The 18,013-nt window shown below is 40.3% G+C and overlaps 1 protein-coding gene and 1 long non-coding RNA gene across 3 annotated transcripts in view; both read left to right on the top strand.

The window, feature by feature from the left end:
• The window catches only part of Snf4agamma (SNF4/AMP-activated protein kinase gamma subunit), an 83,819-nt gene that overhangs the window by 61,322 nt on the left and 4,484 nt on the right, over window positions 1-18,013 (top strand). For both annotated transcript variants that reach the window (XR_013101680.1, XM_076892448.1), the window contains exon 9: window positions 5,440-5,488. Coding sequence is in view for 1 of the 2 variants with exons in the window: in XM_076892448.1 (XP_076748563.1) it covers window positions 5,440-5,488 (49 nt within the window). In the remaining variant the exon portion in view is untranslated. The remainder of the gene's footprint in view (window positions 1-5,439; window positions 5,489-18,013) is intronic.
• LOC143422107 (uncharacterized) lies at window positions 11,530-13,846 on the top strand. Its single transcript, XR_013101683.1, has 2 exons — window positions 11,530-11,715; window positions 13,665-13,846. It is a non-coding gene; the product is annotated as an uncharacterized LOC143422107 (long non-coding RNA).

The raw sequence follows: 18,013 nt of genomic DNA, 5'->3' as shown, positions 1-18,013 counted from the left end.
GGATCGAAGACCTTTTGGAATGTCCCTTTCCCTTCAGATGATAACTCCATCGTTGACGCTGGTGTGGACCTCTGTACCGATGGACAACGACGACAAACACTTGTTGCTAGAGACGTGTGTCGAGGGAACGATTGTCCTGTTGCTCTCTGACATTGGTTCTTCGAGGAATTATGACACGTCCAGGATAAGGTCGGCTGTTTCACTTGTGGACAACTTGGAAGTTTGTCGTTAGGTTCCAGCTGAATGAGTATCTTAGATATTTTTGTATCGTTCCCTTTAAATTGAAGAACGACTTGAAAATCTCTAAAAGGGATGGTAGAGTAGCAAGAAATAACTCACTTGTTTTTAATTGTTCTATTTCTTCGCCGAGTTGTTATTCGTTTTTAGTTATACTATACACACATTGGATGTTAGCTAATCACAGTGTCACACATTATGGTTCTTCGCGTTGCTAATTAATTCCCGGCCGTTTATCTTTGCGCAACGATAATGTTTACTACGACTGGTTTGTAAATATTTTCGTTGGCGTGCATATATATCTATTTAGTGTGTAATTCGCAGTTCTGTTGCAAGAACAGCGGGCATCGTAACGTTTCTATTCTCTGGCCGCATGGTTGACAACTTTCTCGAGACATAAATTCCGCTATTATAAGAAAATCCGTCACCGTCCAAAACGTTTGTTAGAGTGGAAATCGACGCTTCAGTGTTTACACAAGTGTATTTATATTTTTAGTGAAAATCTTGTTTTTCAGTCCGTTATTTAGTGGCTAGTCGTGCGTACGTCGTTGAGAAAAGAAAACAAACGAATTGCTCCGAAATTCCGTATGGTTAAGCTTGAATCAGGATGACGCGTCAATGGTCTTAAAATGTCACGTACGCAGATAACGATTCTCGTGTCATTTACACGGTCTCGAGTACATTGATGGAATTTTCGCGTGGGTGTCCCATTTAAATTCAGACTCCTCAAGTCGCGTGTTCATTCCACGAGGTTAAATAGCGTGAAAAAGCTTCAAATGTGTACAATGTCCAATGTTCGATTGCTTCTGATTTCTCTTGCAATTTCGGTGTAAAACATTGCGCACGCGAGAATGATGATTATTTGTAAGAGATAACATTTTGTTAAAATGCAGAAAGATTAATGATTTCCTTGCGACAAGTACTTGGAGTAATAGATCCAAGATGGCGTCGATAGGCGATCCACAGTGTTTCTAATAATTTATAAGCATTTCGTCTACCAATAGCTAGCGCGTTCAATGGTCGGTCGTGGTTGAATACACGCCAGAAAGTAGGGGTTCACGATATTTTTAGATTCGATTCCTTTGCTCCTTTTTAAGCTTCAAGTCAACAAAGATACGGCTGCACAACGTGTATAATCGAGAGTGCCAAATCAACAGTTGCATAAAAGGAGTGGCTTCCCGTCCAATTCTGATCTTTGCTCCCCCTTCGAAACTAAAACAGTCTCTTCTGTAATAATATTTCTTCTTTTAATTGAACAGGTTTCCCAATTCGATTTTAAATATGTCCCTCAGACTTTTTGTACGTGCCCATCGTTGGGTCGCCTTTAAAAATGGTGATTTAATATTTCCTTCTGGCATTTGACGTTGAAAATATTTTGTGGGAAGACATACCAGTAATTCATAAAATAAATACACGCTGCCAGCCGTCTTTGTAAACTGATCACTTTTGATCGCATTATTCATAATAAATGACACTGTTTACGCGCGTTATTTTGAGAAATTTCATTTAGGAAGTGGTGCAAGTATTTTCTATAAACCACCAACTTTTATCCCGTATAATCTACAATTTCCATTCGAGGAATTAGCAATTATCTAACGAGTATCTCTTGATCTTCCATACCTTCAAATGCCAAATCGCCAAGGGTATATCGGAGCGTTCAATCCGCAAAAAAAAAAAAAAAAGAAATAGTAACTCTTCTACAAAATGTCTGATACTTAAAGAGAATCGGACAGTAAATCCAGTACTTCAGGGTGTTAATGTTGCCCGTTGAATGAATATTTGGCACGTCTTCAAACGTTCTTCATGGCGCTAACAAAACAAAAAATAGATGACGGTTATATCTACCGATATCGTCGGATTCTTTGCCCGGTGTTTACGAACTGCCCGACGAGAACGCAACACGTCCCAAGAACAGACGAACGCTCGCTCGTTTTATTGATGCTTTCGATCGCGAGATGATCAGCCGGATTTCCGTGGAAAATTTTCGGTACACTTTGGAAAGTTACCGCGGCTCACCCTCGGCGGGAAAGCTCGTTGGCGAAATAAGCAACGTCGGTCCTGATCGGCGGCGCCTACCTCGTTCTATCGTACCTTCGTTTATTGTGCTTGTTACGCGTTTTGTACGGCTATGTACGGTATCACTATTCTTGGCACGGATCGAATGAGTCTGTCCTGTGTGTGTGTGTGTGCGCGCGCGCGTGTGTCTTAGTCGCAAACAATATGTTGCACCCATGGGAAGAAACGGAGGCGCCTGGTGATATCGGTTATTTTCGCGGGTAGCCTCGGTTTATTGCGCTCTTGCTCCTTCTCCACTTGTTGCAATTTCTTTTGGCTACTCCTCCTTTTTTTAGGCACCAGATATTCGTCACTCTGACTGCGCCTATATGGTCAGAGTGACGAGAGTGTTATAAAAATAAACGCTCTCTGAAACATATGTGTCTAGAAGCTAGTGAAAATATTGTGCTCTTTAAGGATTTTTTCATCTCTTTTGTATGTTTCTTGCATATATAGGTACTGTGTGTACTATCGTTTTTACAAGGTATTCGTTCAGTAGATGTTAGGGTACTGGATGGATTATGGGCAGTAAAAATAGGCACTAATCATTAGTATCGACATGTTTCGTAGTAAGTACACGGACCACTTGTGGCTTACGATAATCGTGAAGTAAAACTCTTATTTAATTGAACGACTATGTTGATTCGACGTACACGCAAAACATTGCATTGATAAATAATATATAGTCCATATTTATAATGTTTTAGCAAATGATAAATATTAATTCTAAAATTCAACAGCACTTCTATAAACTTGATACGAACGCCTCCTCTAGGTAATTCGAAATATCTGTATCTGAAGCCTCCTTTCGAAGGTAGAACATCGAAAAGGATATTGCCTTTCTGGTTCAGTTGGTATCGAGCGCAGATCATGTCAAAGAAAGAATCATTTCTCCTAGCGTATCGTTGTATTTGACTCATTCGCATTCAGCTGCCGTAGTCATCGACGTTCAATGTCAATGTGGCATCTGCGGTACTCGAATCAGTCGGCCATTCCTCGAGAACGCGCAGTGCATACAAGAAACTCGTGCCGTTGCAATCTCCTTACATTTGCATTTGTTATACATTATACTTTATTGACTGACTGCTGCCAAGCGCAATTCCATGCAAACATAAATTATTTGACTTTGCTTTTTATCAGTTTCCGTGTCCGAGGTAATGTACACGCATTTTCTTTAATCCTTCGGCGAGGAATTGCTCGCGACTCTTTGCTCTTCTTCGTACGTTCTTCGCGCACAGCCAGTTTAATTTGATGCTGTTTCTCAAACTATATCGAGTGAAAATTTTGTATTAGCGAAATTTTAATTAATTACAATTGGAGAGCAGTTCAATTCTGAGAGGGAAAATTAGAACTCGATAATCGATGGTACCGCTTGGCGAGAATTCGATCCGCTTGGTCGTTTAATGTTTCACGCAGAAAGTCAATTAAATCGTTCCACTGAAAATTTGTTTATATTATTTCGTCTTTCGTTTTAAAGGAATATCTTTGTTCATCAAAAACGAAAGTTTCACTTCCGTTGATACATCGTGAGCCACCGTGATGCTTCCCGTTTTGTATGGGACCTGTCGATAGTATTCATCGATCAAACAATATCATATTTCTCGCAGGCATCTCCGTTCTAACATCGATTACGTGTATCATTTCTACGGATAGTTGACTAAAATAGTAATAGAACGTTCGGTAAAGTGTGCAAATTTCTGATAAAAGTATCAGGAAATATATTCGTGTGAAAGTTGACGATGCGTGGACGTCGGTGTTGTTGAGGAAGAACTTGTTAAAATGTGTTTCATATGTTGCCTCTTGATCTCGATGTTCAACTATTTTTCGATTACGACTTGAAGAACTGGTCGAGGGACGAGCACGATGTTACGCGAGTTTGCTGCCTCGATGTACGGGAAGATCCAACTCGAGGACCGTCTTCGATAGCTCTCCACGATTCCACGGAATATGCTTGAACAACGTGCACGTTTAAACCACGTCGAACGAGAGCCGATCAATTGAACTGATAAAAATCCCAATGAAATAAAATCGAACAGCCTCGCGATTCTACGGGAGGAGACTCTTTAACGGAAGTCGAGGATCGGAATACGTGGCGTCAAACCGATCGAATCGAGAAGTGCTTTGAGAATTTCTCCCTCCAGATCTTTCGACTGTTACGGTTTAGATTTCTATTCGAAGTGAAATAACTGAGATATTTATGAGATAATTCAAGTTGTACTTATTCGCATCGTTTCGCTGGAGGAGTTGGGTCGGGTCTTTCCATAAAAATGGTGTTCCGTCGGCAAACCAGCGAACCGACCGGAAGCGTCACCAAGACTCCTAGCATAGCTCACAGTACCAGCTCGTCTGGCATCTTATCGAGCTGGTACACGAAAATCACGACGAACGTGAAGAAGAGGCAACCGTTTAGCCCGAAATCTTTGTTGAAGAAAGCGTTGGTACTTATTATTATTTATTTACTTTCATATTCTGTTCGGTGTTTTCCCCACGCCACACAAAAAGTGAAAGAGACTTTTCTAGAGGAATTATATACAGCTCGATCCGCGATTTTCATCCGTGTACAACAATCTATGTAGATTCATACGATGCATGATGTCCGCCATTAAGCGTGGGCGTATTATTTGCAAAGTGAAATTCGAAGCGTGGGCATTCCATTTATAGAATGGACTTGTTGAATAAAAGTGATGCAGTTTGAAAATTGTCAATTAACTTGGCTATGAAAATGGACAATGCGCTAGGGTCGATAGAAACAATGAACGTACGCTACAATGAATGGCTGTATATGAATTTAGTTTGTCTTTTTATGTTTGCGTAAATTTATATAAGTGCACTCACGTTTTACGGTGGATGAATCTTCTGTATCGTAATTGGAATCGTTAATTTACATAATTTTATGCTTTATTGTAACAAAATACTTAAATATCGTGTTCAGTTAATAGTTTCGCGTAATAGCCAAATTTGTAAAAAATTCTCTTAATTGGTTTAAAAGGTTTTGCTCGAAGAAGTTATGAAGCAAAATATAAAACATTATCATAAATTACCATAACGAACATGGAAATTAACATAATGATAATTAGTAAAAGGTTCTGAAATGTTAAGTATAATATTTACAGTGAACAACTATTTATTCGTGTTTTTAATTTTCAGCTACCCGTGGTAGATCCTTTCCTGGAAAAAGTTTCGCTCTCTGATCTCGGTGAGTTTTGTTTAATCAATTAGTTAAATTTTACTTTACGTTTCGATCGATCTTCTGGAACGTAAGCTCGAAATATTCTCTCGTCGACATTTTGCTCGTTTATATACTGCAAAATGTGCATCGTTTAGAAATTTAAAATGCATGCTAACGTGAAATAGATTACTTTTTTACATATTTATTAAAATTAATGCTTAAACTATTCTACAGCGCATTTAAGATATCGGAAACTTTATAAACTATTCAGAATTTCGCGGAAAGTAATTAGAACATGTTCCAGTTAAACGGAACTTTGATTACTCTCGTCTGCTACATTTTAAATGCAACCTGTTCCAGAAGATTTATTACAACGCACAGTACAAAATAATTTATGCATTTTTTTTAATAAAACGATGTCACAATGGCTCATAGCAAAAAATTTATCGACGAAACTCGTCACTTAATTATTCGTGAAAGATCTCATCAGAATTTTGTCGAGATTACGCGAAGTCACAGATTCTCTCCGACAGTATGGTAATAGATTACCAACGCACAGATTTGAATCTGATTTTTCCCACGCGCATTAGTTTTGTTGTCGCATATCATTTCGTCCTATCCCACTCGTGATCGAGTGCCTACTTAAATAGTGGAATGCTTTCGCGAGAAAGCGTTTCTAGAGAAAGAGAGGAAAGCTGGTAAATCGATGGTGTAGGTAACATATTTATAAATAAAGCGGCAGTGCGTGAATAAGGGATGAACGAGGGATGCTAAATGAATTATAAAACCGTGCAATTTCAATCAAATTCCCTCGTTATCTCTGCATGCAAAAATATGTAAAATGTAGTTGGCATTTTACTACGCGAAAAATGATTTTTAGTAATATAAAAATATAAATGATATTTTTATTATCGCACGCGTTATCTGACATAGTTGTAGAGACATGGTTGCGGCAACCGGTTGCGTCGGCTGTACTTATAATGCTAAAACCTTGTCAGGTCGTCCTATGCAAAATAAAACAACGACAGCTATTACAAACGCACTTGGCGACATCAAGAAAGACGAAAGTAAAAAAAGGAATCGCATTAAATCAGTCGAAGTATCGAGAACTGTGACGGAATTGATTCGAACGGATTGCGTATGCTTAATTTATTAACGAACAATTTCGTAATATCTGGGAAATTATTCAGATTCATTTCCCTCGTGTCAATAACGAATTGAATTAAACCAAACAGCGAGTGTACTCCCGAAGTAATTGTCAAATAAAGGGGAGAACAGCACTGGCTTATCTAAATACACATACGGGGTAATCAATATCGTGGTAATTAAATTGCGCGCAACCGAGGAAAGAGTACACTACTACGACGGGTTCATTTTCAATCCGGTTCACGAGGGAAGTTTGTCAAAGTACCTTCCTATTGGACTGCGCGCGACAACGTTCACAATTACCCCTTTTCTCTGAATAAAATGAAACCCGTTAAATGCCAGAAATACCAATCGATCGATGAAATTCAACGGCAAAATGTTTCGCAAACATTTCTCTTAACGTTACGTCGAATAAAATTGTGCTTTACAATAGACGCAACATTGCTCGAACAAGTCTCAAGGAATCAGCTGACAAACTTGAGGGCTCGCTTGTCGTCAAACGCTCTGTACGGTAATACACTCGCGAGGCCATTGATCACTCGCGAGCGTATCGATCGTTAGTACGATGGCATCAAAGAACCGCAAGTACGTCGAATTATATCCCCGTGTTCCGTTCTGTTCGATTCGGCTGGAAACTTGAAATCGAACCGGAAACCGTTTCCCGCGTGTTCGACGATCGGTATGTATAGGTTGTCCATTGAAATTGTGGTACTGGGTCCTCTGGAATCCCTCGTGCTCTCCCTTCCCTATCTCTGTGTGTCGTGGGTGGTTGGTGCCGATCGATGAATTCCCGGGAGTTCCAGCTGGCTCGCGTTCAGGTTGGAGAAAGATGGCCGTTTCGGTGAGGGTCTAAGTGGAACGGAGAGGGCGAGCAGGTTGATTCTTGAATACGCGATACGAGAGATGGGGATGGATAAACTGAGGAGGCGAAGGGCACAATGCGCGGGCGAACAGCGAAAGGAAGAAAGGGAAACGAAAGGTGATAATGTAGTGGAGAATGAAAAAGGGAGGAGTAGGTTTAGTAGATAGATGAGGACGCGTGTGGGTTTCTGGGTGAGAATGGGATTTGGACGAGTCTAGTTTACCATACAGAGGTGGAGGATGAGATAATAGAGTTTTCGAGTAACTAGCTATCCCATAAAATCCCAAAAGGTCGCAAACAAGCTTCGTCGGTCGTCGAAAACGGACGACCAACAGGTGAAACGCGAGAACACCTGTAACTCTCCGAGGTACCTTTTTATTACTTCCACGCCACAATTTTGCGGGTCCGACGTCGCGAGTTTCGCGTTTCACACCGGTTCCCGTGGAACGGGGAGACAAGCAACGGTCGAATACACGGGTCTGGAAGAAAATAAGCAAGGAAGTGGCTTTCCAGATTATAGAGCGAAGTGCCGCCGGAGGAACGTCGTGCGAGGGGGATGAAAAGACGAGCTTGCTCTCCAAGGGTGGCGAGGATAAACTCTCTGGTCGGTCGGTGCAAGGTCGGCTGGATTGCGTTCTATGACGCATTCGCACATTTGTATTTGGGTCTAGGTCATGGGGCGGGGTGCGTTCGATAATACGGGAACTCGACAAGGCGAGTTAATGGAATTTTTGTATCGCCGTTCTGTTATCGGAACGCTGCTTCGAAGTAAACCTGCCGCGGCTGTGTTAGCCAGTCGGCGAAGAGTTATAGGAATTTGCTTCCGGTAGAGTTAGTTGCAATGCCGACCATAACGTTAAATCTATACCATGAAAAAGAAAATGTTGGAGATTGCGTTTAGAATTTTTATCAACTTGCTGAATTATTCATGGAATAAGATGTTAGAATTAATTTATGGGACTGCTCATTGACGTGATTTTGCATATATTTTCATTTATACAAGTCTGTTATCAAGCATTTCATAGCGTATTTGGATTTTTTTCAATATTATATTAATGGAATAACAGTTAGAACTAGTGGACGACAAAAAATATTATCAACTAATTCCAATAAAGATCTGCTACTGATAACAAAATGAATAATATTATTATATTGATCGTTCAAGTAATTCTTCCGTCGTTCTTGTTTTCATCTGGGACATCTTTTTACGTAGCTTTTCCGCCCGATACGATTAAAGTTGCCAGCGTTAGTGCACGCGCACTTCGATCGATAAATCTCAAGTGAAATATGAAAAGCACAGAGCCATATAGCTAGGGAATAAAAAGTTAGAGGTTTGCCGTGGAATAAAGTGTTGCCCATTTGTTGGAAAGCCACGGGAAGAAATGTTTAACAGTCGTATGCTGGTGGTAGCCGTTCGAACACGTTTAAACGACGCGATTTTCTACAACGATGCCCCGCTAAGGGAGTACTTATTTATAATTCAACGATAATATAGGTCGAGGTCTGGGTTTCAGCCATTGGAAAATCCGGTTCCGGCAAATTTCAGTCGGATTGCGGTTAATTGATAATTCACGTTTTATGCCGTCGATTAGATTGAGCCGCTCGTAACATTGAATACCTTGCCTCCTATTCGTTGCTCTTTAATTGTAATTCAATTCAATCTTGATCTTTAGAATCAGATATTGCGAGAGGTGGCGATACATTATTATTCGTCGTTTGTCGCAATCTTTCTTTCATAAAAAGAGACAAGCTTGTCACGGTTATTAAAAAATATAATTAAACAGTTTCAACGAGAAGCTCCGTGCAGCATGATTTTCTTTTTAAACCAGCCTGGAAACGAATGGGCTCTGTCGCAAGGAAACAGATGCGAAACAATGGAGTGAAACAGTTGTATCAAATAATTGTCGCGAATTTGTATAAAATTGATGGGAACAGTGTTGATTACGCGACGTAACAGTCTCACCTGTTGCAATTTCCGGAAACGAACGGAATACCGACGTTCGTATCTTGAATAAATTCAACTTGTTTCACAGTGTTTGCTGAAACTTGTTCAGTGACTGTCGCTGGAAAGCAATTACAGGTACGTTCGTAGCGCGAGTATAAACGATTTCATTCAAGTCCCTTGGAGCGTTTCGTTAGAGCCGGACCTGTTAAAGTACTGCGTAATAATAATCACGATAATGGTTGATATCGATTAACTGTCAGTGCGCTCGCGGTTGTATTTGTTGCTACACCGTGGCAATCGATAACTCTAGGGACGTGTAGGATTCTCATCGAACTACGGTCCGAGTGATTAGTCGTTCAATAGTTTTTAAACACGGTTTCAGCTTCCATATACTTCTCTCTTAATATATCGTTCGTACGTTTTATATATTCGTTTTGTTTCTCTTTAATATAGTTTCTAGAATCGTACTGATATTACTTTATACGTGAAATTCGATTTTTATCTGTTCCTTTAAGTTGTGGATTGTTCCGTCTTTTGTCGTTCAGTTGGAAGAGACAGCGAAGCCGTGTGGCGAATCGATACTCGCGACCCCAATTAATTTTGGGAAAGCTTAATGTCATCGAGGTTTCGTGTACCTCTTACAATTTCTTTGGCAACCTTTTCATCCTTACTACTTACACAGCCGGGTTCAAATTGCTTTCTTCCTGTGTACCCACAGTCTCGATTAATAATAAAGGTTAGCTGCTTTTACGTTTCACGCGTGACACGGAAAGAAAATTGCGACATTGTTTCGCACATTAAGAAAATAAGCAGGAGAATGGATAATTATGCTAACGACAATAGTAATTGTCACGCGTTTTAATAGTAATTACTATTTATTGCTTAGTAAAGTACAAGTGACTCTGTCCAAGTAACGTCGAACGGTTCAATTTCCATTGATTATTGAGTTAAGATTGAGAATGCATATCCAAGAGATTAAGTGTCTTAATCGTCTTACGTATCGAACGCGTTAGAAATCAAGTGGATTGCGTTAATGAGTAGTCTTTCGCAGCGTGGCTCACGAAATTCTAGCATCCAGTTGGATCCCCGATTTAACTTTGGCTCGAGGGGGTTCGTTAGTGTTGAAAATTACTGAAACGTCGTGACACAGAGTAGTGCGACAGTCCAACTAAGTTCGATAACGGTGATCGTTAATGAACTGTAATGCTATTAGCGAAAATTCCGGTAGTTGCGTTTAACTAGCCTGATGGGATAAACCGCGGTTTAACCCACAATTTTCCTTTTCGCATTGTCGTTCAATCGTCGCCAGATGAACGATCGAACGCGTTGTTCGATTTGAAAATATTCCTGAAATATCTATTCTCCATTGTGTTCTATTTTCAGTTTCGTTCAATTTAGATTCAATCTACTATACGATGCGATGGAAACAATTGTTACCTTGTACCTTGAGGATAAAACCCAATGGAATTAAAAAGAAAAACGAACCAATCGATGCAAACGTGTAGCCTTTCGCCGTGCACAAGTCTCTACACGTTTCTCTCAGCTGAAGCAGAGAAAAAGGGACTTTCGAGTTTCAAAAAACTCTCTTGTCGGCTTCAAGTCTAAATTGACTGCAAAAACTGTCCTCGTCTCGAAGTCACGACTAATTTAATTTCATCATCCAGTATAGTTACTCCAAAAACGCTGAATGAAATGAAACAGCCTGCCAATTGGAAGTATGCGGAAACAAAGGAATAGCAGGGAAAACGTAGGATGCGTGGTTATAGTAAACGAGCGAATTTTCCCTCGAAAAATACTCGTAGCGCGCTAGCAACGTCGTAAAAGGAGAAATCGGACAGACGTGCCCCTAGCTGGTTGATCGCCAGATTTACTCGAGCGTTGAGCGGGTAGCTCTACCTACAACCGACGGCGCGCATCGATCCGACTTGGTCCAATCTGATCCGCGTTTCGCTCTGAAACAAACAAACGGAAGTAACAATAACGCGTGCCATCTCGCCCATTGGTCTGCACGCCGGAAGCGCGATAAAAACCGGCTGTACCCACCGCGGAAAAGTCGGAAACGAAAGCGACAGAGATTCCTCGAGTGAATTTTTTTTGGCAAGAACCACGGGCCCTCCGTGTGAAGTTATTCTTGGCACAATCGTCCATGACGATGACGAGCATCGTCGGCGAGGTGGTGGTCGGCAACGAGAAGGAAGACACGAAGTAGTCGAAGACGGTTATTCGGTTCGCCAGCAGACGAGACCGATGAAAGATCGCGGCGCGTTGTTTAAAGAACGATAATTAACGATATACCGAGGGGTTGCCTTGACGGTGGTTCCGGAGTTGTCAGGTGAAGCGCTGATTTCCTGAAACCGCCGCCGCTGACTCTTGGAAGATTCTCTGAACGTCGAACACAGTCTTCTGGATATTCGGTTTGCCCGTCGACGACGAAAAATTCGTAGAACGTTATGGTTGTCGTTTTTCTTCCTCTTTTGTTGCGTAAAAATCGAGAGGAGACGTTTGGATTGTTCGTTTGATAGTTGCAACTAGTAAACTGCTCTTGGTAATCGAGAAACGTTGCGTTTCTTATTTATCGATAGGGGGAAATTTTGTAAAATTTCGGATGAGCATATTTTGGGCAATATTTGGGTTCGTTAGGTAGATGTTAATGGGCTGTTCGTATGTGGTATAGAATACACAGTTGTGAGTGACAGTTACTGTTGTGAACAGTACAGAGATGCACCTACTGGCGCTTTCAGGTTTGTGATTAGAGTGACCACCTTACGTTTGGACGGGGTCCAACTGTCAATTATCCGTCACGTATCCACCGATTGGCAATGAAAACATCTCTATTTATAAGCCGTACATTTTCAGCAACAGTTTTGATATTATATTTGTGTGTTTTCGTAAAGATGTTTGGCTGAGAATTCGAAGAATTCCTTTAAAAAAAACTCCAAACGCATACATATATAGCTAATTTTCTTAAACATAAATAAACGATCGCTGTTAATCTTCAACGAGTTTAAATTCTATTTTATTAGGAGTAAACTTTCTTGTCGTAGCGACTACGTTCACTTTCATCAAATATTCTTCATTTTTATGAGCGCATCGCCTGTAGGTGCACAGGACAGATTAATACTGAGTTAGAAATAATTATCCTTCGCATCCTTGAAGGTATGCAGATAAATCGCTTCTCATTTCCTTTAAGATATTGTCCGAGAGGTTTCCATTTGCCATTCAATTGAATTCTACAGAAATTACTCTTCGAAATCTTGATTCTCCAAGGTGAAGTAATATTCGAACAGAATTGTCAACATTTGGTGTTGACAGAATGGTGACATCAATGATTGATGAGCTTCAGTTGATTGGTAGACTTCCAAAAATTTGATCAACCGTGAAAAGAACATTCGACGCATATACATTGTACATAGTTAAATTGAATAATGCCAGAAAATTGATTAGCATGATAAATCTTAGAGACATTCTCACCAGAGACTGTTCAATTGCAATTTAGAAGGTCTGGCGAGTTCGAGGTTCATCGAGTAGCCTTTAACATGATCTGGCGAATGGTTGAAGCATCAGCGGCCAAGGAAACGCTATTTTCATCTGGACCTAACAAATTTAATCGCACGCTTGATGTTGCTATGATTTTCTATTAGTAGCGATGCTTTTCTTACGTCTAATCGACCCGACTGCAATTTCACAGGTTCTCTTTTTTTCCACCCTTTGCACTCGATATTTATTGCAAATGATTGCAGATTTGTTTATTGCAAGCGAAATTTTAAGTTGTGCAATTTTATTTTTTTTAAATACTCCGCTCAGTTTCTTGTATCTATTGATTAGTTGAATAACCATTCTTACTGTCACACCGTTGAGAACAAGTTTTCTGCTTGGTGGATGAAATTGCATCAGACATTCTACATGTTCGACATTCCGCTGATAAATTAAATTTCAGGCATCACTGGAGTCTCATACGCGCGTGAAGGCTTCTAGGGGAAAACAATATATGATTCCATCTTTTACAAAAGATGCAAAGTAAAAGTGGAAAACTGGAAGCTAAACCCGATACTCTTGATTTATTGTCTTTTTTGAGGAAGATAATTTATGTATTTGCTCTAATTAAAGCTAATGGAATTCAATTTGCGTTTTTTGAAACGCTCCTCTGACGTCTCTCCACTTTCCTACCGATATAGTATTCCATTTCAAATTGACACTGTACATTTGTATCGTAGTCACGAGTAAATGAAAGCAATCTTTATCCTGTTCAGTGTCGTGTTAATTTATGGACGCGAGGCATTCACCTGACAACTCGAGTATTCGTTAAACTTTTTAATCGAAACTAATGAAACGGAGAACCGAAGTCTACGCCTACTCAAATGGTACAAAGTGAATTGATCAACTAATCCGGAACTTTGGAACACCAAAGTGTAATTAAATTCGTGAACGAAAAAGGGTCACAATTTTTATTAAACACGTCCTGATTCCATTTATGCAAGCATATGGTTCCCATACTCGAATTTCCGAACATCCAATGAAGAATAAAAGAAAGAAAGAAAGGAATAACGATTAATGAAACTGTTCATCCATGAGAAGAACTGTTAACAGTGCTTTTGAATCGTCAAGAAAGATTACCGGATGATCATTCGATGAAGTTGTACTCGAAGCTGGTAATAAATCAACGGTGACGATTTTCAAGGCGATGTCATCGTGGAAGGGGTTGATACCATGGGCAAAAATCCGGGTAGCGGCGATGGGAAATAATGCTCGCTCTGCATTATTACTCGAATGCTAAGGCCGTCCGTGCCACGTTGAGAAAGGTCACGGATGCCTGGTGGAGCGACGAGGACGATGATCCTGTTTACTCGAAAGATCTTATCAAGGAGTTCGAAGTAGAGAATCCACCACTCGAGGACGAGCTTGCTTGGACTCTCAAAAAAGGTATTCCTTCGACTGACCTTTGATACTAGCGACTCCTTCAAGCGCTATTGGTCCGCCATGCCGTCTTTAACGGGAACGTCCACGTTGTCACAAAACTGCTTGATAGAATTCTAAGTAGATTTCTTGTAAATAAATTAAAATGCTCGCGTGGGCTATACACGAAAGCCGCTTACTTTTATACAAAGATCGTAGAAACGAATAGAAATGTTGTTGTATTTTTGGTAATCACAAGGAAGTAACGCGACGAACTATTTATAGCTGGTTTCATATTTAAAAACTGGGTGAACTTTTTTTGATCAACTTTTTCCACTCTGCTCTGAAACTTTTAATTACAGAGAATTTTTTATTTTTCACGTACGCGTTATATATAAAATACAACGCGATTCAATTTTTATTATTGCGACAATTTTAGATCTAATGGACGTCATATGACGCTCGTAAGTTCCAAAGTGCTAAATAAATTCGATGAAAAGTAATCGAGATCAAACTTCTACCGTTCGATATTAATTTTTGACGGTCAAGTTTTCAGCTGTAAAGAGGAAACACGATCGTCATTAGCGAGCTATCGTTGGAGTACAAGGATACATGGGGCTAATTGAGATTGTTGGGAAATTGTGCCAACTATAGAGGGTACGGTGTCGTTCCATTAACGCGTAATAAGATCCCGTGGAAATCATTTCGAAGCTGGGGATACCCTTGAATTATAGCAATTTCCTGGCCGGAGAAACGACGTAACGACCGCTACATAGTTAGCATTCCGGTTTTTCTTCGGTTATATATTCGATTGCGCGAGACGAAGCGCCGTAAGGCCGAGACGGCGGCGCGGTTCGGGTTCGTCGAACGACCGGCGACTCCGTTTTAAGAACAAAGTGCAATTGAACGTAACATTTCAGGGTCGAATCGTGTTCTCACGTGTACGTCGCGTTGGGTCAACGATCGCCAGCACTTACGTGCATACATATTGCACACACGTACGCGTAAGAATCGCTGGGAACGAGCATTCCTTATCCGACGCTGGAAATAGACGAATGGTAGATATACCATCCAGTACTTATATACCAGCTGTTTCAAAACCTATGGGAATTAATTATTACCGCAATTGGAGGATGAGGACCATTTGAAAATTGCAAAAATTAATTATCGACAAATATATTTAGTAATTGAAATAATTTTTTGCGAATGTATCAGTATAGTTACATCGGTAGACTAGAATTTCACCATAAAATCTCTCAGTTTTTAGTAATATTTCATGCGTCCTCCACTGAACGCGCAAACCTGTTTAACCGAACGGTTCCAGGTAAAGGGAACCGTGTACATCGTCTTGTTTCCGCGACGGTTCACCACCACTTCGTCTTCGTACTGCACGAACGCCTAAGTGTACTACACAATCTCCTCACCAGCCAGTAGCTTGATGATCTTTGTACAGAAAGCTCGTGGCGAACGGTTCGCCAGCTCTCTGTTGACGGGTCGCGTCGCTTTCGCCAGTGTATTTGCGATTAACCGAAACTGGAAAGAAAAATCTGAATTTACCGTGCGATATCTTTGATACTTGTTTAGTGATTATTAAATTTCGTTAATCTCCGCGCATGGATTTTGAAGAAACTTAATCTTAAAGGTCGCGCGGCAGCGATGGTTCAGAGTCTGTTGCGAAAGCTAGTTACAACGTACGACAGCACTCAGTAAATTGTGAAATTTAAATACAACTGGCGACGGTAGGTTTGTCCGCGCGTGCTGTTGGGAAACTAGTCCCCGTTCGGACGATTATACCGTGTAACGGACTTCTGCAACTTTCCCGTGAATTCGATTCCGGCGACGACTCCAAATCCGCGTCCTCGTCTCTTCTTTCTCCCGTTTTCTTCGCTGCGGCGCCGGAAGCGACGGCTGAATATTGCATTTCCAGTCGGTAATTGGATGACATTCGCGGAGGAAAAGGGGAAACCGAGAGCTCTAGCTTTCCAACTTGGCCGCGTCTGATGAGATACACCCCCCGCGTGCGCACCAAGAATTACCGCAACTCGATTCACCGGACAATGAGTCGTTACGAAATTGTTGTGTACGCGATATGAGAAACGAGCGGGCGAGCATTTCTATGTGAAATCGCATTCAAATTACGTAAAGTGCTTTTTCCGCCGTTAGTTATTACTATGTTACGTAATTACAAAATGGGGTCCTTGTTCACTGTTTCTCCGATTGCTAATTAATTAGGCTTTGTCCTTTGTATCATTGGTTAATCGCTGCGATGTGAATATAAGCCTTCCAAAGTCAAAAAATGACAACGACGTTTGTGTATCTCTAAAGAATTTAATATGCCTGTATTCTTCGTCTCATAACGTTATTATTTATGTAGGACTGAAATTTATAGATATTTATAGATTGTTCGAAATTTTCTAGGCTTTCAAAAGGATAATAATGTGAAAGTGGGTCAGTAGCTACGTAGTATAACTAGTTACATTTTTCTTGTCAAATATGAGTCATTTGTACGTGGCTACGTACAAATCAATACCTTGGATTCTTCACGTGTAACGTTCTTGTTGCATTTTTCTCTCACGCAGTCATTACATAAGCTGTATAGCCTTTATGAACATATATAATATAATGACAGCACAGTGCTTCATGTTCATCGATGAGTCAACGATGAGACGTATCGTTCATCGATCGTAATTAAATTCTCGATTTTCAATTCTCTGAAAATTATTTCAGTTCTTGATTCAGATTATTAACTGGCGGGTAAATGTAAGCAATTTAACAGTATAGAATATAACAGTTTTACACGGTAAAATAAGACATTTCGTATGCAGTAGTGAGGTAGCTTTTAATTTACTAGTAACTTGATGCGTTTCTGATTACATCTAAGTATTGTAAGAGGAAAATTATCGAGTTAAGGATAACGATGACGGAATCTGTATTAAAGCGTAAGTACGTGTGCACAGTTCGAGCAATTCGAATTTAACTGGAATTCCCTTGATTCATCCGGCATTCGCAGATCCATTTCATTCCATCGCGAGCTGCAATTGAACCGCGCTTTATCCTCTTGGCGTTGATGCAGCAGTTCTTTCCAGTTTCGTGATTGTTTTTTCCGCGTCTAACCGTGGCTTTACACGTTTTATCCTTCGTGTCTCGTGCTGTGTTACTTGGCAGTATTTTGCGTCCACGAGAGTTTTTTACTTTTCGTCCTTTACTTTCGTCCAACTTCGTACGCCCTCGAAAACGCTGTTGCTTAAAATGCTCTTTGAGGACGAGTGAAACTGTAGAAACAGAAAGTGTTCCATCCCGTCTGTAACATTAAAACGTCTCGTTTTCTACCAGTTTTATTGATTCACGTATGTTGCACTTGTCTTAATTTAATGGAATTCTGTGCTGTGTAACTTAATTTTCCGTTACGTAAAAGCGTTTGATAGTTACACGATATATCTAATAATTCGCAGATTATACCACCCCATACGAGGACAAATTTCTATTTAATTTAAATAGGTTGTTAAATAACTCCCGTATGAGAGATTGCTGTATGAACTAGTTGTAAACATAATTTTCATTGTCGTGTAATCGATCGTTTAATACGGCTTATTTCAACGTCCCATAATGTTGCCACCCCTCGTGAGAACGTTTAAGTACTTACGACCCATTTTATCGCCGCTTCCACTTGAAGGTCGAACAGGAACAATAAGGCATATTTTATAAT

This window comes from Xylocopa sonorina, chromosome 3 (genome assembly GCF_050948175.1).
Source record: "Xylocopa sonorina isolate GNS202 chromosome 3, iyXylSono1_principal, whole genome shotgun sequence".
Taxonomy (NCBI): domain Eukaryota; kingdom Metazoa; phylum Arthropoda; class Insecta; order Hymenoptera; family Apidae; genus Xylocopa; species Xylocopa sonorina.
Note: the sequence above shows the minus strand (reverse complement) of the source record. Positions and strands in the feature narration are given on the sequence as shown.